The sequence below is a fragment of the Engystomops pustulosus genome, chromosome 11 (genome assembly GCF_040894005.1).
Source record: "Engystomops pustulosus chromosome 11, aEngPut4.maternal, whole genome shotgun sequence".
NCBI classification, from domain to species: domain Eukaryota; kingdom Metazoa; phylum Chordata; class Amphibia; order Anura; family Leptodactylidae; genus Engystomops; species Engystomops pustulosus.
The window spans coordinates 63,149,233-63,176,853 of NC_092421.1; the positions used below are offsets into that span (position 1 = coordinate 63,149,233).

The 27,621-nt window shown below is 42.9% G+C and overlaps 1 protein-coding gene across 1 annotated transcript in view; it reads right to left on the reverse strand.

Moving 5' to 3' along the window:
- Positions 1–27,621, reverse strand: part of LOC140106766 (alpha-2-macroglobulin-like protein 1) — a 62,768-nt gene that overhangs the window by 29,094 nt on the left and 6,053 nt on the right. The window contains exons 6-17 of the mRNA XM_072131384.1: positions 26,242–26,398; positions 10,513–10,597; positions 9,592–9,742; positions 8,633–8,741; positions 7,478–7,584; positions 6,254–6,415; positions 5,352–5,570; positions 3,831–3,903; positions 3,111–3,256; positions 2,797–2,952; positions 1,132–1,296; positions 726–849 (exon numbers count right to left, since the gene is read on the reverse strand). Of these exons, the coding sequence (XP_071987485.1) occupies positions 726–849; positions 1,132–1,296; positions 2,797–2,952; positions 3,111–3,256; positions 3,831–3,903; positions 5,352–5,570; positions 6,254–6,415; positions 7,478–7,584; positions 8,633–8,741; positions 9,592–9,742; positions 10,513–10,597; positions 26,242–26,398 (1,654 nt within the window). The remainder of the gene's footprint in view (positions 1–725; positions 850–1,131; positions 1,297–2,796; positions 2,953–3,110; positions 3,257–3,830; positions 3,904–5,351; positions 5,571–6,253; positions 6,416–7,477; positions 7,585–8,632; positions 8,742–9,591; positions 9,743–10,512; positions 10,598–26,241; positions 26,399–27,621) is intronic.

Below are 27,621 nucleotides of genomic sequence, written 5' to 3' on the forward strand. Positions count from 1 at the left end.
TTACATTCAAATTGTGCCGCAAGCCCAAGCACTTACATACACCACTAAAAAGATGGTGAACTCTGTCGGACCTGAGTGGGGAAGTGACACATGCAGTATATCGAATGCTTAGTAGATCGCAGGACAGGGCATTATCGTCGGACAATGCACTTTCGGTGAATTCCAGCGGCCGGGTTAGTAAATGTGTCCCTATGTGTGAATGGACAAAAGTATTGGAACGTCTTCAAAGCAACTAGACTTTTGTAGGAATTGGAGGTATTTTTTCGGGTGTGGCATGTTGATAGACTGTGATTTCTTTTTAGTATTATTAGCTAAACTTTACTGGATTTTCTATCCTCACCTTCCTCTAGAAAGGTATTGCTAATGGCGGTAACCAAGCCTACAGGCCAGGTGTTACCACCTCCCAACTTTTTTGTGTTACATGGGCATTTTTACAGGTCAGCAATGTACACACACACTACCCATATAAATACTGATAGCTAAGACCATCAATCGAAAGTTCTTTATAGAGCTGGTTGGAATAATGTGCCTAGGAAAAAATTATGGGTGGTGGAAGTTGTCTAGATGCTAAAGTTGGTGAAGGCCTCAAACAACATCTCCTGTAGTCTCCTTGTTTGGGTTGTGAATGAAATAAATTCTGTTAATCTGAAAGTCTACACATCTTTACCTACTAAAGAACCACACCTGCAAACAGATCAGTCTATAGTTTTAGGGTATATACATACTGGAAGAAGTCGGTCTATCTGCTTTCTTATGTGGTTCTTTGGAGATGCGTCGGGTGACGGGTGAAGCAGCACACACCACAGGTTTTTTTGCGTTAGTGTTTGTGAAAATCTTTAGGTTGCTTTGCTATTGATGATAAAGAATAAATATAATTTGCAATGATGTTTTATCACATCTTTATAACACATTGTTACAAACTGCCCAACTTGTCCCCATGTCATAAATGCCAAAAATTTGGACATCAGTTTACCGTCATATACGAGCAGATTTGCTGATCAGGAAGTCAATACAAGGGCTATGGTTTAAGATTTGATCTGACGTTTACAATAAATGGAATAAACTTGAATCACGCCTCATCGGTAGACCTCAACTTTTCTTTGTTTTTTTATGGCTTGAGTCAATAATTACCTTGAGCATCATATACGGATCAGCATCCCCATGGTACCAAGCTGCCTCCTGTTTATCTGCTTGTGGGTCTGTCTGACTTCTCAAACAAGGATATTTCTCAAAATCTTCAATTGAATAAGGAAGGCCTCTCCTGTTCACTTCCAGTAGGTATGATATGTAGTGGTACTTAAAGAAAATAAGATTGGACTGTGGTAAGTAGGAGCCTTTAAATGATCACAACCAGTTTATGAGATATAGAAATATAAGGCCTCCCCTGAAAATATGACCTAGCAGTGGTCATTGAAGCAGCTCCCCCACGTCATACATTAGTATTAGTAAATCTTTCAGATGCTGCAGAAGGTTGTGACATGGGGAAGAATTCATGGAAGTAAATCACTGACTGTTGTGCTGCAAATGTGATCCCAGCAGCCACCAGGATAAGGAGGGTCATTTATGGAAAGTGCTTTTACTAAACATGAGAGATTGAGGTCAGTGATCCTAATAGAAATGGAGTCACAAGAAATTCAGCACGAAATTCAGAGTTTGGAGAGTCATAAGGAGGTTAAAGAAATTATTTTTTGTTCAATCATAAATGTAAATTCTTGTTCATGGAAAAATAAGACATCCCCTGAAAATAAGACCTGGTGCCTCTTTAGGAGTAAAAATTTATATAAGACACTGTCTTATTTTTGAGGAAACAGGGTATCTACTCTTAAACTTACAATCGGAAATAGAAAGCTGTACATAAAAATCTACACTTTTTAGTACAAATTTAAGAGTGGATATCTCTGGTTCTGTAAAGCATCTATACACATATTTATGTGTATCATATATATGATATATCATATTAAATGGGAGACTCTCCTGTTTTATATGACACCAATTGTGTTCCTAGGTGCCAGGGTTCAGGAGATATAGGCGTTTGAAGTTGGTCACTGTCATAACATTTATAAATGTCCTTTCTGCACAGGGCGTGTGCAAATAGGATATTTAAAACTGTATGGCAGTCATAGGGGGTTAAAAAATATGCAAGTTGTGAATGGAAAATTAACTTAGAAAATGTACCTAGTTATATGCCAATCCAGTAACCGAGTCATGTGGGAATTTTACAGGGTCATTGTGGTAAACCTCCTCTTACATCACTACCCCCCCCCTTGTGGGAATGTAGATTAAACCACCATTGCTCCCAATATGGTTCCTGGCCTCAGTCATGTGCACCTAACAGTCTAAACCTTGGTGCATGCGCCTAGAGAGAATGATGTTGGGTTGCGCCCTACACTGTCTAGTGCACATGTTCAGAGCTGATAGCTAAACTGTATTATAGATGCGTACATGAGATTTCAACAACGCCGTTGACTATGTCATCAGAAGGGGGAGGAAAGGAACAGGGAGATGTGAGGAGGTTTCACCATTATGACTTTTGATGCTTGATTGTATAGCCTGGTACTGTACATTTACAAAGTTAATTTTTTGTTCAAGGAAAACAAAATGCTAATTATTTATATGTGAAAACCTGATGAGGTTCCCCTTTAGTTCTTTGGGGGGGGGGGAGGGGGGAGGGGGGAGAACAGCATCTACAACCAGATTAGAATAGAATGATTTTTTTATACATTGTATTTCCTGTATATGACTTTTTCTAGATACAGTAGGAGTATAAAAAAGATATGAACTGGTAATAATTCTAACCATGGATGAGGTGTCCTTGAGTGTATCATGTTTCCGAAGGTCTAATACTCCTTTATCCACCGACCGCACAGAACAAAGAGATCCCGCATCTGCTTGAACTTCTAGATTTAGTTTTCCTCCCGGACGGACTTCATCGCTTGAAAACTTAAGCTTGACCTGCCCAAAAAAACACCATTAATTGTCTCACATACAGTGTAGAAGGCAATGTCTTCAGCGGCAATACGAAAGATAAATCTATGGCCACATGTGGCATCATTGTTAGCTCTCTGAATGCTGCAATATAAATAGATACATAACAAGTTACTAAATCTCACCTTGTTATTTAGACATTCAGGTATGGTAAACTCTCTGGTAAAAGACGGTATATCCCCATTGTTTAAGATTGTCTGAACAACAAATTTATAGCTAGGATAATACTCAAAACTTTTTGGAATCTTCAATTTAAAATTTCCTTGAAGAACTAGAGATAAAAAATCAAAGACAGAAAATGATTTATTCATTCATTTCTCATCCAATTCCGGACAAACTAATTGGTAGTTATTCCTAGGTTGTAGCAGCACCTAGTGGTCATCAGAAGAAGAACTTCTCTGGTTCTCTTGTTAAGGTTGGTGGGGTCCCATGAGAGCAATATCTGGTGCCCTCCAAATGTAGCACAGACATGCATGTAATAGGCCGGGTTCCCCATTAGATAGTTATAGTACACACCTCTGCCGTGTGGCCTTTCTAATAATTAGGAGCACAGCTATATATAGACGCTCATGCAATTTATTACCTACAGAAAGCGGTCATCATTGGAGCCATTAGAGGTCCAGGCTGGGGCCCGGTGATGGGGTGATGGTTCTTCAAGAGCGCCAATGATCCAGCTTTGCCCCTGTGCATTGCTTCCAGAGACTCAATGTACAGCTACAATGCCACACGTGTCATAGGGACCCCCCAAAGGAATAAGTTGGTGGGGGTCCCGAGGTGTGCGCCCTTGGTGCCCTCCCTATAATCTGGCCCAAGTGAGATGTCATCCATATAACTTTGGTACTCACCAGAGCCCAGGGGCTGTCCTCCGATATCCACGTCATATTTTCCATTATCTAAAATGACCCCCTTAGACACGTACTGTGTGGAAAAAGAGGTAAATAGATAAAAAAGATGTAATGAACTTCATTTATAGTGAAACACGGAACAGAACAATCAGTGTACTCAATGGGTGGGGGATTTATCAATGTGTAGTAGAGTCAGGCAATACAAGTCTGCAGGCGCTCCATATTTATTACTGTGATGATAGATCTAGGACAGTGAACAACTCTTGAGTCCTACATTAGACCTTCACTGCGTTGGTCAAGAGTGTGCACCAAAATGTAGAGCACCATCTTAATTTTTTTGCAGTCAAGAAATATCCCCTTGTCTAGAGACAATCCCTATTTTCATAGACAATGCCGATGCCGCTACCTTCCTCGTTTGACATTGACTGAAGCTACACTGTGCTATTTCTAATCAGCTGTAAATTTCAACTATAATTTACATAATTTTCTCTCATTACTAATAACCAATCTCATTGAAATCATAGAATCTGGCTCTTAATATCTTTCTCCGTCCCTTCTTTTCACTCCCAAATCTTTGCTAAATTATATCTTGCCAGCAAGATGAATTTAGGATCATTGAGGTGTCAGATTACATAAAAACTCCATGCAGAGCGGAGGTGGAGCCAGGGGTGCACCAGCCATCAGATGAGTTGAGCCTATTGCCTCAGGCTGCACCACCCGCAGCAAGGTAAGGAGCAGTGTCATGGATGCTGCTCCTTATCTTGCAAAAAATTGTCTTTACACCCAATGTCAATGCAGGTGTAAGACATTGCACTGAGTACCCACCTACTAAACCAAAAACTGATATATTTCTACTGAACAGGGAGGATTGGGGCACCATTCTATAGCTTGCCTCAGGCACTCAAGAGTTTAGGTTCACCCCTGGTTGAAACAGTGAGTCACAGTAGTGAGATGTCCTTCAAGAAGCTAAAAGAGGGTTTAAAATTTGCAGACAAATAATACAGAGAGAAAAGTTGTAAGAAAATATGGTGAAACAACTGAATGAATTCTATCAATGTTTGTGTCGCACGTGATCGGATTTGGGCGCTGGCTTTCATGCACCAGAAATCGGGAGAGGGGGGCATCGGACTATCTGACCGATTCGGACTGAGTGCGGAAAGTTAAATTCCGCGCTCAGTCCGAATCAGTCGATAAATTATTGTGACGCAAGATCAAGCACTTACATGCACCAGGAAGAAGGTGAACTCCGGCGGACCTGAGTGAGGAAGCGACACATGCAGGATATCAGGATATCTTTTTGAATCATGGAAGATGATTCAGGTTGGACATTCTGGATCGGGGAACGCGCATGGACAGGTAAGTAAATGTGCCCCGATATGGAGATATAGGGGAGAATTTTAAGGTGTCTGAGGCAGAATACTACAGCAACAATCTGTCTGAAATGTCTTGTGCCACACTTATTAAAACAAATCACTCTCTTGACATGAGGTAGAATGGTGGAATAATCTATAAAATACTCACAAGGTAGAAGAAGTGGAGTTGTTTATCTGCTGGATCCAGCTCTGAAGTATTGATGAAGTATTCCACAGTCAAATACTGGTCAGAGTCACAAGTCAATTGGCCAGCATCTGTATCTACTGACAAGAAGCTGTTACTTTCGGAGTAGAGTGGATGAAGCCAGAAATGAGCAATTGAGACCTTAAATTTATCATCGGCGACTTCTTCTAACGAGAACTTTCCCTGTGGAGAGCAGAAGAGTCTTGGAAGTCTATATGTATTAGTAAATGAGTGATGCCTACCTTGGCACTTATGGCTCCTCGTGTACTAGTCCTGCATTATGGACACAAAAAGTTCCTCAAGTGATGGATAAGCAGCGGTGGAATCAATGTGCAACACTACTACATACTGTAAGATTGCAAGGGGGCTAGGTAAAATGGACTAGGTGTAGCGTGGATAGAAATACTACATGGGATGGGAAGGACTGTGCCATGTGATGTCACATGGGTCTATTGCACCCCCTGGTAATATTCTATAGGTGCTTTAATGGAATGTTATATGCAAAGATGTTGAGGGTGCTGACCATGTTTTACCACTGTGGTCAGCATTTGGACATTGAGGTTGTTGGGTAACTAAGGAAAATTTGGAAGAATTTTTAGACTGCCTTCCTTAACGGTGGAGGCATTTTCACCTTTTTAACCATTGGAGTAGGTGTTGTATTCTTTTTATACCACATTTAATAATAGTGGAGGACTCTTTTCTGAGTTTTTTTTTTAAAGACATCTGCTACCCTGGCTTCCTGGGTCAGGAAGCCTAATTTTTTCCAGGTTCATCTTGGATATTTGGTATGTGGAGAGTTGGTATTTGTGGTTTAAGGGAAAAGGGAATAGGAGGTATAGGTCTTATTTGTGAATACAGACACTCACCCACAGAGACACCATATCATCCCAGTTTGATGTATCCAGGGTGAAGGCAGCAAGTCCATTTTCATTTGTTACTGACGTCAAGTTTAAATCTTCTTCTTCCAATCCCACGACTAAGTAGATGGTTTCATTCGCTATTGGTTGTTGGTCTTTTCTGACTTTTAGCTATAAAAGATAAGGCATATGCTCAGGATATTCATGGGGACACATTTACTAAGAACAGTGCAGTGTGTGCTATGTGCAATTCACCTGTGTAATGTGTAGGTGGCGCCAGTTTCAGCATTTGTGGTGCCTTATTGTGGCACTCTCTGCACAGCTCAGACACTTTTTTTTGGTGCACCTTTAACATAAGGTGTGTGACACATTTCTGTCGGACTTTGCATGTTAAATGTGGTGCATGGTGCGACTGAGCACTGGAACGCCCCCTTCAGTGCCGAAATTTGTGTTGCTTGAAATCCAACAAAGTCCGACAGAAAACTGGCGCAAGGTCCTTAGTAAATTCGCCCCTTATGTCCATATACCCACAATATTGATAATCCCACTAGTATTTAAGACCAATGACCAATGGTTTGAATAATATTTCATTCTGTTTTCCGGATTGATTATTTTATGAGCTGGGAATCATACATGACTGGCTTCTGTCATGCAGTTAAAGTAGAAAAGTTGACTGTGTACATATTAGGGCAGATTTATCAAGCTGCCTAAAAATAAGAATGTTCCATGGTAACCAATTACAGCTCTCCTTTAAAATATTCATATTGTTATTCCAGCAGTTCTGTCTCTAGCTGTTAATGTTTAGCTGTGATGATGCATCATGGGATTACTAGCTATAAACAGAGAGTAATACATTTTAAAATCACAGTAGTCTCTAACAGGAAAGTGAGTGTCTCTTATACCATAGCCTTCTTTTACCTACAAAGGCTTAGCATATTGTAATGCCATAAGGCAGTGATAGGTCGTTCTCTAGCTGCCCATGTAATGCTGTACTGATACATCATGGGATTACTAGTAATAATAATAGGGATTACCAGCTAGATAACTCTAAAAATCATGGCAGTATTGGAAAGGAAAGTCAGCTACTATAGACTTCCTTAGTCTGTGGGGAAGACATGCATTGGTGGAAAATCACTGGAGTGTTCCTTTGAAAAAAAACCTTTCATGTAATAGTTCTACTTTGCTCTTTTCATATGGTCCCCTTTCCTCTAAAAAGAACCCTGCCCTCTTCACCTTGACACTTAATGGGAGTCCTTTTTGGTAAAATTCTGGCGTTGTCTCAAACTCCATAATACGATCATAGTAAAATCTGGCAAATTCTGTCTTTACTTGAGTATGACCTGTGAACAGATGAAAATAGAGGATTCTGATATGGACCTTTATTGCACCCAATACAACAGCTGAGTACCCTACACCCTGACATGTTAGTGTCGAAGAAAAATCAATGCTCTGATCAAATATATAGCAAGGTTTTGTTTTCATGTGTAATATTGATTATGTAGAGTTTGTTAAAAAGCTACTGACTAGTAGTCACCTAATGCAACTACAGGCAGTCCCCGGGTTATGTACAGGATAGATTCTGTAGGTTTGTTTTTAAGTTGAATTTGTATGTAAGTCGGAACTGTATATTTTATAATTGTAACCCCAGCCAGAATTTCTTTGGGTCTCTGTGACTATTGGATTTTAAACATGTTGGGATGTCATAAGAACCAGGATTAACAATAAATCTTATTTGCAGACACATTTTATAACTCTTACAACTGATTGTTATAGCCTAGGGCTAAAGTACAATAAATTGCCAACATCAAGAGGGCCGTTTGTAACTAGGGGTCATCTATAAGTCAGGTGTTCTTAAAGGGGTATTCCTATCTGGGCATTTACATTTAATTGAATTCATTTGCCATATGTAAACATTTCTTCAATTGGATGTTGGATGTAGCCATGTTGTCCCTTAGAAACAAGATGGCTTCCTCGGATACGACCACCTCACATTTTGGCAGCGGTGGCCAGACATGCGCTATTGAGCCCTGCATGACCACCTGGCCTCAGCGTTCATTAACTCCCGGACATTTCATATACAAAAACCTTTTGTTTCTTTGTGTAATCCCTCCAGCAGAGGTGGTCGTATCCAAGGAAGCCATCTCGTTTCTAAGGCACTACATTTATGAGAAATTATCTTCACACAGGAACATTTTTTTTAATAACATCCAAATCAAGAAATGTTTACATTTGCCAAATGAATCCAATTAAATGTAAATGCCCAGGTGGGAATATCCCTTTAAGTAGGGGACCGCCTGTAATATAAATGCCATCATACATTGTGCATCCTGTATATTATTTTATGGCCCTTTTAATGATTATTAATTGAATAAACACAACATAACGCACCTGATACCTCCTCTGTCAGTGAAACCTTTGCAATTAAAAGCTCAAATCGATTTGTAAAATTAAAAAAAGTAAGATCAATCTCTCTCGATAAACATCCTTTGTCGTCGGTCTGGTGGAGAAACAAATAAATATGAAAAAAGATAGAAAAACTGCATTGACGAGAATGAAGGGGTGATGGATGTGTAGTATACGACGCTGACGTTTGAAGAAATATGTCATCGATATATCTGATAGGTGGCCCAATGGGACCAGTGGTAGCTATTTAGACCATTGACCATTGTCATAAGTATTTTGGCTTTGGGGTAATCCCAAGGTATTTAAAGGAATTTTGATGTTGCTCTTGCCCGGGCACAAGAATGCTACATCTCTACGTGCCGGTGAACTTTTACAGTTGCCCAATGTTGGCCAAGGGATACTATTGCAAAGTACAAGTGGACAAGCAGATAATAGTCACAGTCCTAGTATGTGGCTGGTGTCAGCCTAGACTAGACAAGCCAGGGCAGGCAGCAGAGCAACAGAATTCAAGGTTCGGGTTGGAAGGTAGAGGTATACAGGTCAGATTTAGGTCAAACCTAAAATACAAAGTCACATGCTAAGTCTAATAATTAAGTTGGGGGCGCAACACAGAAATCTATAAACCCTACAAGAAATACTAAGAACATCAATGCCCAGCCACCTTTCTTTGAATTAAGGTGCCTTTTATTATCAGTGGGCAGGGTACACTGGCCCTTTAAATCTTAGGCGTGGCATGTGTGCACCTTGGGACCCAATGAGGAGCCAAAGGGATAGTTTGCCCAGCAGAACAGACCAAAGTTATTAAAACTTGCACCGATTTTGGTTGTTGATAGGCGTCAGTAGAGGGATATCTACCCTCCTTCATCGGCATTCAGCCTATCTCAACGAAACATAGAACCCGTGATGTTAAGGGCCATACAACATACTAGAATTCCTCTACTTACATGCACCCCTGTTATATGCTGGCAATCCTTCATATATTCTATGTTAATATCTTCCTGATCAAGACTCGCTTGGTGGGATATAAGAGCTAGTACATTTTCTTTACACACAGAAAGATTAAAAGATCCTGAAATGGGTTTTCCGTATGAATAACTGAAATACACCGAAAGATAAAAGGATACAAAGGATAGTTAGTTCACATAGTTTCATTGTCATCTACCTGTTAATTAATTGGGTAATATGGTTGGCTCAGCAACCATCCCTGTCCACGTCTCCCAGTGGAGCATTTGGACCTCACTGAGTAACACTGATCAAACAGCACCTGGTTATCCATATTTCTGAACAGGAACCATAGAATATTAACAAACAGTATGAGGAAGTCTGCAAAACTCGGAATATCAGAATATGGTAGCAAATTCTACAGGGGATTTAAAAATGATAAAGCAGTAACATAAAATAAAGAAAAGTCACCCAGTAATCCAGTGTAGTGCAGCACCCCACGAGTTCCAACGCTAATAGGCGACTTCCTCAGGAGTAGAATGCCTTCTAATACACAGGCCGTGACAGATCCGTCCTAATGACAGGCCTTGGACAATGACACCCATGCACTTTTAAATGCACCACACACCCCAGAGCCCTTCTGGCTAATTAGCATAATTTTAAAGGTTGACTTCTAAAGGAAGGCGGCCATGGATAACAAATATAAGAAGATTACCAAAGTCACAGTGCTTGGATCTATGAGTAATGTCCCTGATTTTATACAATGAATTTTTATGGTAGGTTTTCTTTAATTTCTGTTGGTTACAGACCCCCGAGCCTGAACCACTTTTCTTTATTCTATGTGTTCCTTCTTTCTTTCTTTCTACAATTCAAATGATATTTTAAATATATCTATAATGATATAAGAACATTGGAACAAATACCTTCCACAAGCTTTCACGCTGTGTACCTTATCCAAGGATCCTACCGTTTCTGGCATATCAACTTTAATGGTGAATCTCTTTGGAACTAAAAAAAATTAAAACACGTTAGAGAACCTGTGAGCAGCATATACTTCACAAGGCAAAATGTATCAAAACACATTGGGGGAGATTTACAATACCTTCTCCACCAGTTTTGAGCTGAAAAAAATACACTTGTTAAATGCCCCATCTCTGCTTGTTATTTAGCTTTGGGCGTAGCGGGGTGGGCAGGGGTGGATGGTTGTGTGAATGCACACTATAGCTGAAATCTCCACCAAGTCAGACCTGGTCTAAGCTGGTCCACCTGGCAGAGATAGCGTTCGGATCTACGAAGAGGAGGGAACCTCTTTGTATCTCCGGCACACTGTGCACCATTGGGGGTAATATTAGGACTGACATTCAAAACACTAGTCTTAAAGTGAATATATCATCACAAAGGGCATTTTCCAGTGATGACAGGTTCCAAAGGGGTAAGTAATGCTCAATCATGTATTAGTTAGTCCTTAATTGTTTTACTTCTCTACAATTATTTATTTTATTTTACCTGACTCCCTGTCAGAATCCGGTGGGGGGGGGGGGGGGGAGGGGGGGGCGCATTTGAAATATTAACGATTATCTTCAGGGGGAGGGAGAAGGTGAGAAAGGATCTGGGAGGGGCTGATTTGGAGTGAGGAAGGAGCAAGAAGCAATGCTGAAGGGATCATGGATGCAATTGAGCAAATGAATGTTTTAGATTTGAAGTGTTTCCCCTCCCCCAGGACTCAGCACAGGATTCTGTCAGGGAGCCAGGAAATTATAATAATATAATAATAATAATTCCTTTATTCATAGATTTGACAGCGCTGCATAGAGCTTGCAAAATCAGTCCCTGTCCCCATGGGGCTCACAATCTAATCAATCTACCAGTATGTTTTGGAGTATGCGAGGAAACTAGAGGACCCGGAGGAAACCCACTCAAACACGGAGAGAACATGCAAACTCAAAATAGCCAAACCATGATTTATATTGATCATTGCAAGCCCCTCGTGGGGGGCAGGTTCCCTTTATTAAATTCCTCCCATTGTGATATATTGCCCAACAGTTCTATACAGTGGATATGGTATAAAAATCTGATTGGGGGGAATTGGTGGGATTCTTATCAGTTACAAGTCACAGTCATTGATTGAGCATGCATCCTGCTAATCCGTTCAATGTATATGGCAGTGGTGGCAAACCTATGGCACGGGTGCCAGAGGTGGCACTCAGATCTCTCTCTCTCGTGGCACCCAGGCCATCACCAAAGAGGACTCAAGGTATCTACTTGCACTCCCAGACAGCCCAGAACTTGTCACACTCAATGTTATTATGAAATAACCATGAGGGGGCTGTATATAAAATAACCATGAGGGGGCTGTATATAAAATAACCACGAGGAGGCTGTATATAAAATAACCATGAGGGGACTGTATATAAAATAACCATGAGGGGTCTGTATATAAAATAACCACGAGGGGGCTGTATATAAAATAACTAGAGATGAGCGAACATACTCGTCCGAGCTTGATGCTCGTTCGAGCATTAGCGTACTCGAAACTGCTCGTTGCTCGGACGAATACTTCGCCCGCTCGAGAAAATGGCAGCTCCCTCCGTTTTGCTTTTTGGCGGCCAGAAACAGAGCCAATCACAAGCCAGGAGACTCTGCACTCCACCCAGCATGACGTGGTACCCTTACACGTCGATAGCAGTGGTTGGCTGGCCAGATCAGGTGACCCTGGGATAGACTATCCCCTGCCCGCGCTGCTCGGATCATTCTGTGTCTGGATGCCGCTAGGGAGAGAGCTGCTGCTGGTCAGGGAAAGAGTTAGGGTGTTCTATTAGCTTACTGTTAGGCAGGAGTGATTCTCCAAGAACCCAACAGCCCTTCTTAGGGCTACAATAACGTTATATTTTTTTTTTTTTATTTGCAGCTAGTACCATATTGTGAGGAATTTGCAGGGGGACTTGCTACCGTTGTGTTTAGCTCTTAGTGACACACATATCCATCGCAAAGACCGAAGTGGGACAATTTATTAGGGGTTTGATTTCAATTAGGCACAGTCTGCCATTTACTTTTTATTTTACGTTTATTTTTTCATAACTCAGCGTCATCTCATCTGGCATAGCAGTGTGCTTTCATACTTGGCTAGAAAATAGCCATAGGAGAATCCAAACGGCTTACTTACGCCTACAATAGCGTTATATATATTTTATTTCTGGTTGATCTGCTGGTGGCTGTCCTTGCTGCAGTGCATCTACCGCTTAGTGACGCACATATCCATCGCAAAGACCGAAGTGGGAAAATTTATTAGTGGTTGGATTTCAATTAGGCACAGTCTGCCATTTACTTTTTATTTTACGTTTATTTTTTCATAACTCAGCGTCATCTCATCTGGCATAGCAGTGTGCTTTCATACTTGGCTAGAAAATAGCCATAGGAGAATCCAAACGGCTTACTTACGCCTACAATAGCGTTATATATTTTATTTCTGGTTGATCTGCTGGTGGCTGTCCTTGCTGCAGTGCATCTACTACCAAATTGTGAGGAATTTGTAGTGAGACTTGCGACCTTTGTGTTTAGCGCTTAGTGACGCACATATCCATCGCAAAGACCGAAGTGGGAACATTTATTAGGGGTTGGATTTCAATTAGGCACAGTCTGCCAGTTTCTTTTTATTTTACGTTTATTTTTTCATAACTCAGCGTCATCTCATCAGTGTGCTTTCATACTTGGCTAGAAATTAGCCAAAGGAGAATCCAAACGGCTTACTTACGCCTACAATAGCGTTATATATATTTTATTTCTGGTTGATCTGCTGGTGGCTGTCCTTGCTGCAGTGCATCTACTAGCAAATTGTGAGGAATTTGTAGTGAGACTTGCGACCTTTGTGTTTAGCGCTTAGTGACGCACATATCCATCGCAAAGACCGAAGTGGGAAAATTTATAAGGGGTTGGATTTCAATTAGACACAGTCTGCCAGTTTCTTTTTATTTTACGTTTATTTTTTCATAACTCAGCGTCATCTCATCAGTGTGCTTTCATACTTGGCTAGAAAATAGCCAAAGGAGAATCCAAACGGCTTACTTACGCCTACAATAGCGTTATATATATTTTATTTCTGGTTGATCTGCTGGTGGCTGTCCTTGCTGCAGTGCATCTACTAGCAAATTGTGAGGAATTTGTAGTGAGACTTGCGACCGCTGTGTTTAGCGCTTAGTGACACACATATCCATCGCAAAGACCGAAGTGGGAAAATTTATTAGGGGTTGGATTTCAATTAGGCACAGTCTGCCATTTACTTTTTATTTTACGTTTATTTTTTCATAACTCAGCGTCATCTCATCTGGCATAGCAGTGTGCTTTCATACTTGGCTAGAAAATAGCCAAAGGAGAATCCAAACGGCTTACTTACGCCTACAATAGCGTTATATATTTTATTTCTGGTTGATATGCTGGTGGCTGGCCTTGCTGTAGTGCATCTACTACCAAATTGTGAGGAATTTGTAGTGAGACTTGCGACCGCTGTGTTTAGCGCTTAGTGACGCACATATCCATCGCAAAGACCGAAGTGGGAAAATTTATTAGGGGTTGGATTTCAATTAGGCACAGTCTGCCATTTACTTTTTATTTTACGTTTACTTTTTCATAACTCAGCGTCATCTCATCTGGCATAGCAGTGTGCTTTCATACTTGGCTAGAAAATAGCCATAGGAGAATCCAAACGGCTTACTTACGCCTACAATAGCGTTATATATTTTATTTCTGGTTGATCTGCTGGTGGCTGTCCTTGCTGCAGTGCATCTACTACCAAATTGTGAGGAATTTGTAGTGAGACTTGCGACCTTTGTGTTTAGCGCTTAGTGACGCACATATCCATCGCAAAGACCGAAGTGGGAACATTTATTAGGGGTTGGATTTCAATTAGGCACAGTCTGCCAGTTTCTTTTTATTTTACGTTTATTTTTTCATAACTCAGCGTCATCTCATCAGTGTGCTTTCATACTTGGCTAGAAATTAGCCAAAGGAGAATCCAAACGGCTTACTTACGCCTACAATAGCGTTATATATATTTTATTTCTGGTTGATCTGCTGGTGGCTGTCCTTGCTGCAGTGCATCTACTACCAAATTGTGAGGAATTTGTAGTGAGACTTGCGACCTTTGTGTTTAGCGCTTAGTGACGCACATATCCATCGCAAAGACCGAAGTGGGAAAATTTATAAGGGGTTGGATTTCAATTAGGCACAGTCTGCCAGTTTCTTTTTATTTTACGTTTATTTTTTCATAACTCAGCGTCATCTCATCAGTGTGCTTTCATACTTGGCTAGAAAATAGCCAAAGGAGAATCCAAACGGCTTACTTACGCCTACAATAGCGTTATATATATTTTATTTCTGGTTGATCTGCTAGTGGCTGTCCTTGCTGCAGTGCATCTACTAGCAAATTGTGAGGAATTTGTAGTGAGACTTGCGACCTTTGTGTTTAGCGCTTAGTGACGCACATATCCATCGCAAAGACCGAAGTGGGAAAATTTAGTAGGGGTTGGATTTCAATTAGGCACAGTCTGCCATTTCCTTTTTATTTTACGTTTATTTTTTCATAACTCAGCGTCATCTCATCTGGCATAGCAGTGTGCTTTCATACTTGGCTAGAAAATAGCCATAGGAGAATCCAAACGGCTTACTTACGCCTACAATAGCGTTATATATATTTTATTTCTGGTTGATCTGCTGGTGGCTGTCCTTGCTGCAGTGCATCTACCGCTTAGTGACGCACATATCCATCGCAAAGACCGAAGTGGGAAAATTTATTAGGGGTTGGATTTCAATTAGGCACAGTCTGCCATTTACTTTTTATTTTACGTTTATTTTTTCATAACTCAGCGTCATCTCATCTGGCATAGCAGTGTGCTTTCATACTTGGCTAGAAAATAGCCATAGGAGAATCCAAACGGCTTACTTACGCCTACAATAGCGTTATATATTTTATTTCAGGTTGATCTGCTGGTGGCTGTCCTTGCTGCAGTGCATCTACTACCAAATTGTGAGGAATTTGTAGTGAAACTTGCGACCTTTGTGTTTAGCGCTTAGTGACGCACATATCCATCGCAAAGACCGAAGTGGGAAAATTTATTAGGGGTTGGATTTCTATTAGGCACAGTCTGCCAGTTTCTTTTTATTTTACGTTTATTTTTTCATAACTCAGCGTCATCTCATCAGTGTGCTTTCATACTTGGCTAGAAATTAGCCAAAGGAGAATCCAAACGGCTTACTTACGCCTACAATAGCGTTATATATATTTTATTTCTGGTTGATCTGCTGGTGGCTGTCCTTGCTGCAGTGCATCTACTAGCAAATTGTGAGGAATTTGTAGTGAGACTTGCGACCTTTGTGTTTAGCGCTTAGTGACGCACATATCCATCACAAAGACCGAAGTGGGAAAATTTATAAGGGGTTGGATTTCAATTAGACACAGTCTGCCAGTTTCTTTTTATTTTACGTTTATTTTTTCATAACTCAGCGTCATCTCATCAGTGTGCTTTCATACTTGGCTAGAAAATAGCCAAAGGAGAATCCAAACGGCTTACTTACGCCTACAATAGCGTTATATATATTTTATTTCTGGTTGATCTGCTGGTGGCTGTCCTTGCTGCAGTGCATCTACTAGCAAATTGTGAGGAATTTGTAGTGAGACTTGCGACCGCTGTGTTTAGCGCTTAGTGACGCACATATCCATCGCAAAGACCGAAGTGGGAAAATTTATTAGGGGTTGGATTTCAATTAGGCACAGTCTGCCATTTACTTTTTATTTTACGTTTATTTTTTCATAACTCAGCGTCATCTCATCTGGCATAGCAGTGTGCTTTCATACTTGGCTAGAAAATAGCCAAAGGAGAATCCAAACGGCTTACTTACGCCTACAATAGCGTTATATATTTTATTTCTGGTTGATATGCTGGTGGCTGGCCTTGCTGTAGTGCATCTACTACCAAATTGTGAGGAATTTGTAGTGAGACTTGCAACCGCTGTGTTTAGCGCTTAGTGACACACATATCCATCGCAAAGACCGAAGTGGGAAAATTTATTAGGGGTTGGATTTCAATTAAGCACAGTCTGCCATTTACTTTTTATTTTACGTTTATTTTTTCATAACTCAGCGTCATCTCATCTGGCATAGCAGTGTGCTTTCATACTTGGATAGAAAATAGCCATAGGAGAATCCAAACGGCTTACTTACGCCTACAATAGCGTTATATATTTTATTTCTGGTTGATCTGCTGGTGGCTGTCCTTGCTGCAGTGCATCTACTACCAAATTGTGAGGAATTTGTAGTGAGACTTGCGACCTTTGTGTTTAGCGCTTAGTGACGCACATATCCATCGCAAAGACCGAAGTGGGAACATTTATTAGGGGTTGGATTTCAATTAGGCACAGTCTGCCAGTTTCTTTTTATTTTACGTTTATTTTTTCATAACTCAGCGTCATCTCATCAGTGTGCTTTCATACTTGGCTAGAAATTAGCCAAAGGAGAATCCAAACGGCTTACTTACGCCTACAATAGCGTTATATATATTTTATTTCTGGTTGATCTGCTGGTGGCTGTCCTTGCTGCAGTGCATCTACTACCAAATTGTGAGGAATTTGTAGTGAGACTTGCGACCTTTGTGTTTAGCGCTTAGTGACGCACATATCCATCGCAAAGACCGAAGTGGGAAAATTTATAAGGGGTTGGATTTCAATTAGGCACAGTCTGCCAGTTTCTTTTTATTTTACGTTTATTTTTTCATAACTCAGCGTCATCTCATCAGTGTGCTTTCATACTTGGCTAGAAATTAGCCAAAGGAGAATCCAAACGGCTTACTTACGCCTACAATAGCGTTATATATATTTTATTTCTGGTTGATCTGCTGGTGGCTGTCCTTGCTGCAGTGCATCTACTAGCAAATTGTGAGGAATTTGTAGTGAGACTTGCGACCGCTGTGTTTAGCGCTTAGTGACGCACATATCCATCGCAAAGACCGAAGTGGGAAAATTTAGTAGGGGTTGGATTTCAATTAGGCACAGTCTGCCATTTCCTTTTTATTTTACGTTTATTTTTTCATAACTCAGCGTCATCTCATCTGGCATAGCAGTGTGCTTTCATACTTGGATAGAAAATAGCCATAGGAGAATCCAAACGGCTTACTTACGCCTACAATAGCGTTATATATTTTATTTCTGGTTGATCTGCTGGTGGCTGTCCTTGCTGCAGTGCATCTACTACCAAATTGTGAGGAATTTGTAGTGAGACTTGCGACCTTTGTGTTTAGCGCTTAGTGACGCACATATCCATCGCAAAGACCGAAGTGGGAACATTTATTAGGGGTTGGATTTCAATTAGGCACAGTCTGCCAGTTTCTTTTTATTTTACGTTTATTTTTTCATAACTCAGCGTCATCTCATCAGTGTGCTTTCATACTTGGCTAGAAATTAGCCAAAGGAGAATCCAAACGGCTTACTTACGCCTACAATAGCGTTATATATATTTTATTTCTGGTTGATCTGCTGGTGGCTGTCCTTGCTGCAGTGCATCTACTACCAAATTGTGAGGAATTTGTAGTGAGACTTGCGACCTTTGTGTTTAGCGCTTAGTGACGCACATATCCATCGCAAAGACCGAAGTGGGAAAATTTATAAGGGGTTGGATTTCAATTAGGCACAGTCTGCCAGTTTCTTTTTATTTTACGTTTATTTTTTCATAACTCAGCGTCATCTCATCAGTGTGCTTTCATACTTGGCTAGAAATTAGCCAAAGGAGAATCCAAACGGCTTACTTACGCCTACAATAGCGTTATATATATTTTATTTCTGGTTGATCTGCTGGTGGCTGTCCTTGCTGCAGTGCATCTACTAGCAAATTGTGAGGAATTTGTAGTGAGACTTGCGACCGCTGTGTTTAGCGCTTAGTGACGCACATATCCATCGCAAAGACCGAAGTGGGAAAATTTAGTAGGGGTTGGATTTCAATTAGGCACAGTCTGCCATTTCCTTTTTATTTTACGTTTATTTTTTCATAACTCAGCGTCATCTCATCTGGCATAGCAGTGTGCTTTCATACTTGGCTAGAAAATAGCCTTAGCAATTGGATAGCATCGTTTGGTTTTAAAAACTAAAAAACACAAAAAAAAAAAACAAAAAAAAAACACAAAAAAAAGTTAAAAAAAAATTAAAGTTATAACTTTCATTTTCAAAATGTTTAACCCGAGGGCTAGGGGTAGAGGACGAGGGCGGGGACGTGGGCGTCCAACTACTGCAGGGGTCAGAGGCCGTGGTCCTGGGCGGGGTGAGACACCACCTGCTGATGAGGGAGCAGGGGAACGCCGCAGAGCTACACTCCCTAGGTTCATGTCTGAAGTTACTGGGACTCGTGGTAGAGCACTGTTGAGGCCAGAACAGTGCGAACAGGTGATGTCGTGGATTGCCGACAATGCTTCGAGCAATTTGTCCACCAGTCAGTCTTCCACGCAGTCCACCCATGTCACCGAAATCGGCACTCCTCCAGCTCCTGCACCTCAGCCTCCTCCCCCCCAGTCTGCCCCTTCCCAGGAAAATTTGGCATTTGAACCGGCATACTCTGAGGAACTGTTTTCTGGACCCTTCCCACAGTCACAAACCACTTGTCCGGTTGCTGCTGAGCAATTTTCCGATGCCCAGGTTTTCCACCAGTCGCAGTCTGTGGGTGATGATGACCTTCTTGACGTAGTGGAAGAAGTGTGTAAAGAGGTGTCCGACGATGAGGAGACACGGTTGTCAGACAGTGGTGAAGTTGTTGTCAGGGCAGGAAGTCCGAGGGGGGAGCAGACTGAGGGATCGGAGGATGATGAGGTGACAGACCCAAGCTGGGTTGAGAGGCCGGGTGAACACAGTGCTTCTGAGACGGAGGAGAGTCCTCGACCAGAACAGGTTGGAAGAGGCAGTGGTGGGGCCAGACGGAGAGGCAGGGCCAGAGCAGGTGCATCAGCGCCAAATGTGTCACGTAGTGAAGCTCCCGTGGCGAGGGCTCCCGCAGCGAGGGCTAGATTTTCAGAAGTCTGGAGGTTCTTTAAGGAAACACCGGATGACCGACGGACTGTGGTGTGCAACCTTTGCCAAACCAGGATCAGCAGGGGTTCCACCACTACTAGCTTAACTACCACCAGTATGCGCAGGCATATGAATGTTAAACACCCCACTCAGTGGCACCAAGCCCGTTCACCTCCGGCCGTGCACACCACTGCTCCTTCCCCTGTGTCAGCTGATAGTCAGCCCCCTGCCCAGGACCCTGGCACAAAAACCCCATCGTCGCCTCCACGATCCTCCACAGCATCCACCAGCGTTCAGCTCTCCATACCCCAGACGCTGGAGCGGAAACGCAAATATAGTGCAACCCACCTGCACGCCCAAGCCCTTAATGTCCACATCTCCAGATTGCTTAGCCTGGAGATGCTGCCCTATAGGCTAGTAGAGACCGAGGCCTTTCGCAACCTTATGGCGGCGGCCGCCCCTCGGTATTCGGTCCCCAGCTGCCACTACTTTTCCCGATGTGCCGTCCCAGCCCTGCACCAGCACGTGTCAGAGAACATCATCCGTGCCCTGACCAACGCCGTTTCTGACAAGGTCCACCTGACCACGGACACGTGGACGAGTGCTGCCGGGCAGGGCCACTATATATCGCTGACGGCACATTGGGTTAACTTGGTGGAGGCTGGGACCGAGTCTGACCCTGCGGCTGGTCATATACTGCCGACGCCGAGGATTGCGGGGCCTACCTCGGTCCAGGTCTTTCAGGCCTACTATGCCTCCTCCTCCTCCCACGCCTCCTCCACCTCCTCCTCCGAACTACCATCCGTGGGCATGGCGCCATCAGTCGCTAGCTCTAGGCACAGCAGCAGTGCCGTCGCTAAGCGACAGCAGGCGGTGCTCAAACTGCTGAGCCTAGGTGATAAAAGGCACACCGCCCAAGAACTATTACAGGGCATCACGGCGCAGACTGATCTGTGGCTGGCACCGCTGAACCTGAAGCCAGGCATGGTTGTGTGTGACAACGGCCGTAACCTAGTGGCGGCTCTGCAACTCGGCAGACTGACACATGTGCCATGCCTGGCCCATGTGTTAAATCTCATAGTTCAGCGTTTCCTCAAGACATACCCCAATCTGTCTGATTTGCTCACGAAGGTGTGCCGCATCTGTGCGCATTTCAGGAAGTCCAGCACAGATGCTGCCACTCTCAGGGCAGCGCAGCGCCGCCTCCAACTGCCCGCTCACCGACTGTTGTGCGACGTGCCCACGAGGTGGAATTCAACATTAACCATGTTATCCAGAGTTTACCAGCAGCGCAGAGCGATTGTAGACTGCCAGATGTCAACTTCCACCAGAACTGGTAGTCAGGTCAGTCAGCTTCCTCAAGTCTACAATGAGGAGTGGACGTGGATGTCTGATATCTGTCAGGTGCTGAGTAACTTCGAGGAGTCAACACAGATGGTCAGTGGCGATTCCGCCATCATCAGCCTCACCATCCCGCTGCTTGGCCTGTTGAAAAACTCTCTGATCAGCATGAAGTCGGAAGCTTCGGGGGAAGACGGGGGAAGAAGATTCCCTTGTTGATAGCCAAAGCACCCTTAGGTCTGTTTCTCAGCGCATATCGGAGGAGGTGGAGGTGGAGGAGGATGAGGAGGAAGAGGAGGAGAATGTTGGCGAGACACAAGAGGGGACCATTGTTGAGTCCTTCACTGTTCAGCGTGTATGGGCAGAAGAAGAGGAGTTGGAGGAGTTGGAGGAGGAGGAAATGGACAGTCAGGCCAGTGAGGGGAGTGAATTCTTACGCGTTGGTACTCTGGCGCATATGGCAGATTTCATGCTAGGCTGCCTATCCCGTGACCCTCGCGTTCAAAGAATTTATACCAGCACCGATTACTGGGTATTCACTCTCCTGGACCCACGGTACAAGCAAAATCTTTCCACTCTCATCCCTGGAGAGGAAAGGAGTGTGAGAATGCATGAATACCAGCAGGCCCTGGTGCACAAGCTGAAACACTATTTCCCTTCTGACAGCGCTAGCGGCAGAGTGCGTAGTTCTGCGGGACAAGTAGCGAGGGAGAGTAGGCGAGCAGGCAGCTTGTCCAGCACTGGCAAGGGTACGCTTTACAAGGCTTTTGCCAGCTTTATGTCACCCCAGCAAGACACTGTCACCTGTCCCCAGTCTCGGCAGAGTAGGGCTGATCTTTACAGAAAGATGGTGAGGGAGTACGTAGCTGACCATACTATCGTCCTAAATGATCACACAGCTCCCTACAACTACTGGGTTTCAAATCTGGACATGTGGCACGAACTGGCTCTGTACGCCTTGGAGGTTCTTGCCTGCCCTGCCGCTAGCGTCTTGTCCGAGCGGGTTTTCAGTGCAGCTGGTGGCATCATCACCGATAAGCGTACACGCCTGTCGACTGACAGCGCTGACAGGCTGACGCTTATTAAGGTGAATAAAGCCTGGATTTCTCATAATTTCCAATCTCCACCAGGTGAAGGAAGCTCAACCTGAATAATTTATGCACTCCTCCTCCTCCTCATTTTCCTCCTTCTCCTCCTCTTTGTACACTAAAGCAGAGGAAACTGGCTATTTTTTGACAGGGCCCACTGGCTCTAGCTATAGTACTTTATGCATTTAATTTTTCTGGAGGGCCACCTACCCGGTCCTCTGTTTTAAACAATTTTTGGGAGTGCCACATACAGGCACTCAATCTATTCAATTTTCTGGAGGGCCACCTACCTGCTCCTCTGGTTTGAAAACTTTTTTGGACTGCCACATACAGGCACTCAATCTATTTAATTTTTCTGGAGGGCCACCTACCTGCTCCTCTGGTTTTAAAACTTTTTTGGACTGCCACATACAGGCACTCAATCTATTTAATTTTTCTGGAGGGCCACCTACCTGCTCCTCTGGTTTGAAAACTTTTTTGGACTGCCACATACAGGCACTCAATCTATTCCATTTTTCTGGAGGGCCACCTACCTGCTCCTCTGGTTTGAAAACTTTTTTGGACTGCCACATACAGGCACTCAATCTATTCCATTTTTCTGGAGGGCCACCTACCTGCTCCTCTGGTTTGAAAACTTTTTTGGACTGCCACATACAGGCACTCAATCTATTTAATTTTTCTGGAGGGCCACCTACCTGCTCCTCTGGTTTGAAAACTTTTTTGGACTGCCACATACAGGCACTCAATCTATTTCATTTTTCTGGAGGGCCACCTACCTGCTCCTCTGGTTTAAAAACTTTTTTGGACTGCCACATACAGGAACTATCCAAATTAAATTGTCTCCATAGCAGCCTCCACACGTTGTCTCCATTGCTACCTCCAAAAGTCGTCCATATAGCTGCCTCCATACATCGTCCCCTTATCAAACGAGGTGTGTCAGGCAGAAATTTGGGTTGTTTTCATGGATTCCACATCAAAGTTGTTAACTTTGTCGCCACCCTGCTGTGTTATCCACAAAATTTACTGGCAAACTTTTACCATTTAGGGATATTATTTCAGCGCTTCTTGCGCATCTGTTTACATTCCCCTCACCCGCCATATCCCAAACTTATAAGAACGCTACTACACTTAACTTGGTGCAGGCTGGGACCGAGTCTGACCCTGGGGCTGGTCATATACTGCCGACGCAGAGGATTGCGGGGCCTACCTCGGTCCAGGTCTCAAAGGCCTACTATACCTCCTCCTCCTCCCACCCCTCCTCCACCTCCTCCTCCTCCGAATTACCATCCGTGGCCATGGCGCCATCAGTCGGTAGCTCTAGGCACAGCAGCAGTGCCGTCGCTAAGCGACAGCAGGCGGTGCTCAAACTGCTGAGCCTAGGCGATAAAAGGCACACCGCCCAAGAGCTATTACAGGGCATTCCACATCAAACTTGTTAACTTTGTCGCCACCCTGCTGTGTAATCCACAAAATATACTGGCAAACTTTCATCATTTACCGATTTTATTTCAGCGCTTCTTGCGCATCTGTTTACATTCCCCTCACCCGCCATATCCCAAACTTATAAGAACGCTACTACACTTGATCTTATACAAAAGGTTCTTAGAAGTGCTGTTTGGGGAGTAGCCTAGAGACAGTGGCTTGGATTGGCGAAAGCTCGCCTGGAAGCAGAGCGCCAGCTCCATCCCAAGATCCAACTAACATAGTTTTAACTGCAGCACCTTTAATCTACTACTAGTTCACTGCCTCCATAATAATAATAATAATAATCTTTATTTATATAGCGCCATCATATTCCGTAGTGCTTTACAAATCATAGGAAACAAATACAAATGTAATGTTACAGAGCACAACATTTGTATGGAACAACAGGAGTGAGGTCCCTGCTCGCCAGAGCTTACGGTTTATGAAGATGATGGGGTAACACGAGGTAAAAGAATATTTAATGGTCAAGCCATTCTTCTTAGAGAATAGAACAAAATATAATAAATGGAATTGCTGTCGCTTGAACCACTCAGCCGTCATCTTATATACCAGGTCCAGGGTGAATGGGACTGCAGAGAAGTCTGGTGCCTGTTGGTTGCTGGATAACAGATGGGAGGACGACACAGGACGGTTTAGTAGAAGAGTTAAAACTTAATGCAGTTAATGAGTGTTATAGGCTTGCCTAAAGAAATGGGTTTTAAGAGCACGTTTGAAACTTTGGAGGTTAGGTATTAGTCTGATAGTCCGGGGCAGAGCATTCCATAGAATTGGTGCAGCTCTAGAGAAGTCTTGGAGACGCGAGTGGGAGGTCCACACTAGGGTAGAGGTTAATCTAAGATCACTGGCGGATCTAAGAGCACGGGTTGGGCGATAGACTGAGATAAGAGAGGAGAGGTAGGGGGTGCAGCATTATACAGAGCTTCATGGATGAGGGTTATTATTTTAAACTGTATTCGAAAGGAGACTGGCAGCCAGTGCAGCGACTGGCATGAACTGTAGGCATACATGGTCCCCTTATCAAACGAGCTGTGTCAGGCAGAATTTTGGGTTGTTTTCATGGCTTCCACAACAAACTTGTTAACTTTGTCGCCACCCTGCTGTGTAATCCACAAAATATACTGGCAAACTTTTATCATTTACCAATATTATTTCAGCGCTTCCTCCGCATCTGTTTACATTCCCCTCACCCGCCATATCCCAAACTTATAAGAACGCTACTACACTTGATCTTATACAAAAGGTTCTTAGAAGTGCTGTTTGGGGAGTAGCCTAGAGACAGGGGCTTGGATAGGCGAAAGCTCGCCTGGCAGCGGAGCGCCAGCTCCATGCCAAGATCCAACTAACATAGTTTTAACTGCAGCACCTTTAATCTACTACTAGTTCACTGCCTCCATACATGGTCCCCTTATCAAACGAGCTGTGTCAGGCAGAATTTTGGGTTGTTTTCATGGCTTCCATGTTAACTTTGTCGCCACCCTGCTGTGTAATCCACAAAATATACTGGCAAACTTTTATCATGTACCGATATTATTTGAGCGCTTCTTGCTCACCTCCTTTGGTTCCTCTCTGCCACCCATTGGTTTGAAGCCTGAGTCCATTTAGGGTATGTCGCCATGCCACTCTCTAGCCTGCTGCCGCTGCCTCTGCATGCCGTCCCCTATAGTGTCAGAGTCAATTATTGGATGTTTTAGATGCTATATAGCCTCATTCGGTCACTCTGTCATGGCCATGCTGTTGCCCATAATTTTGGCATAATGGTGCGATTAAGCAGCCTCAGAAGCATCCATGCATGCTGCCCCTGCTGTTTCCTGTCCATTTCCGTGGTGTTTCCATCCTTTTCTGAGGTTCCCAGGTGTTTGGCCAAGCTTCCCTGTGCAGAGCCTTGGTCCCCTTGAAAAATGCTTGAGTCTCCCATTGACTTCAATGGGGCTCGTTATTCGAGACGAGCACTCGAGCATCGGGAAAAGTTCGTCTCGAATAACGAGTACCCGAGCATTTTAGTGCTCGCTCATCTCTAAAAATAACCATGAGGGGCTGTATATAAAATAACCATGAGGGGGGCTGTATATAAAATAACCATGAGGGGGGCTTATATAAAATAACGATGAGGGGGCTGTTTGGTAAGGTAAACTAAGGAATATTTTAGGGAACAGAAGATTGTTTTAATTCTTGAATTTTGAATGCTGCAATGTGAGCAGAGGGTCCCACTGAGGCTCTGTCGCCCAGGGGTCTACTGAAACCTGGAGATGACCTGGGGTCAGACTCCTATGTATCAAATTGTTATCCATTAGGCCACAAATAACAATAAAACTTAGGACAGCCCTTTTAATGCAACTAAAAATAATGATCTTCAGTCTAGATAGTGTTTTTCAAGTTCTCTCAGTTTAGATAGTTTTTTATACCCTGCCGCTTGCTCATATCTGTTATTGTAAGTGTAGGACACAAAATAAAGTTGAGTCCTTCATCATCATGAGGACTTTCACTGTGATTTCCTAGACCTCATCTGATATCAGCACAGACCACACACTGGTCACGTTCCGGTCACCCATACGAGCATTACAAGACATTACTAACCGATCACTTCTGATCCTCTGTATTCTACGACCAGGACAGATCAGTTTTTTTCTGATCGAAATTTCAACAGTGACATAAGGTAAATAAATGACAAGTATTAATTTTACTGAAAATGAAAACTCTTACCGTATTCGTTTACAAGAAATGTAGCTTTGTATCCGCCAGGTACATTTATTGTGTAAACTCCGAGTGGTAGCTCATCCGCTAAAGGAAAACTTAAATCCGCAATTCCTTGTCGTGGGCTGACATCCAACCACTGTCCAATCCGATTATTATCTGTATCCTGTTAGAAAATGAACATTTATGGTTCCTTATCTGGGACTAAAATTTTTGCTTTAAATTTGTAGTTGAACTATAGGTCATACTTTCCTTACTAGCCCCTCCTCCTTGTCAAGTCAAGAGTCCCAAACAGTGGTTAAAGGGATTGTCCACTTTCTGCAAATAATTGATATTGTTTGTGTAATGAAGAGTTACCTAGTTTTCCAATATACTTTCTGTATCAATTCCTCACAGATCTCTAGATCTCTGCTTGCTGTCCTGCTATAGAAAGCTTCCATGTTTACTTCGAGCATACACCAATGCACGAGAAGTTAGTATAGCAGAGAGGTATGAGAGCCATGTGATACTAACGAGCCGTGCACCTGTGCGACATCACATGACCATGGAGAGATTCCTGTTCACTGGAAGAAAATTGTGAAGCTTTCTATAGAATGACATCAAGCAAAGATCTAGAAAACTGTGAGAAATCGATATACACAGTACGTAATATTGGAAAATTGCTGAACTTTTTATTACACAAATAATTTCAGTTAATAGCTGTAAATAGGACCTGCACCTTGGGTAGTCGGCTTATACACATCCCTGTGATAACCACTACTGTGTTAATGAGACTATAGAAATAAATTGGGATGTGTTGCTTAAAGGACGTTACCACCAGGATGTAGGATTGTAAACCAAGCACACTGACATACTGGTGTGTGCCCCCCTGGTAGGATGTGCTCTTTCTTCTTATTCCCTGGTTTGTAAGAAAAAAAAAGGCTTTTATGATTATGCAAATGAGCCTAAGGAGCTCCAGATGTTCATAGGTGTTAATGGAGCCTGGAGCCCCTAAGGCTCATTTGCATAATTTTAAAGCCATTTTTTTTCTTACAAACCAGGGAATTAGAAGATAAAAGAAGAGCAGATTCTACCAGATGGGGCATACGCCAGTATGACAGTGTGCTTGGTTTACAATCCCTCATTCTGGTTGTAGATGTCCTTTAAATACATTTATGTGCAGAAATCCTTACTCCTAGCAGTGACATAATAGGCATGAATTTATAAGGTATAGACGTAGACAATATATAGATGTCTACAACAGGTAAACTTCAGTCAGCCACTAACAGGGTGAGTTTAGGACTCTTTGCGCTTGGCACTTACTTACTTTATTTAGCCTTATACTATATACATACTTGTGAGTAGCTCTTGCTCTGTGAATCAATTATTAATGGGCATAGTTCCCTGCTG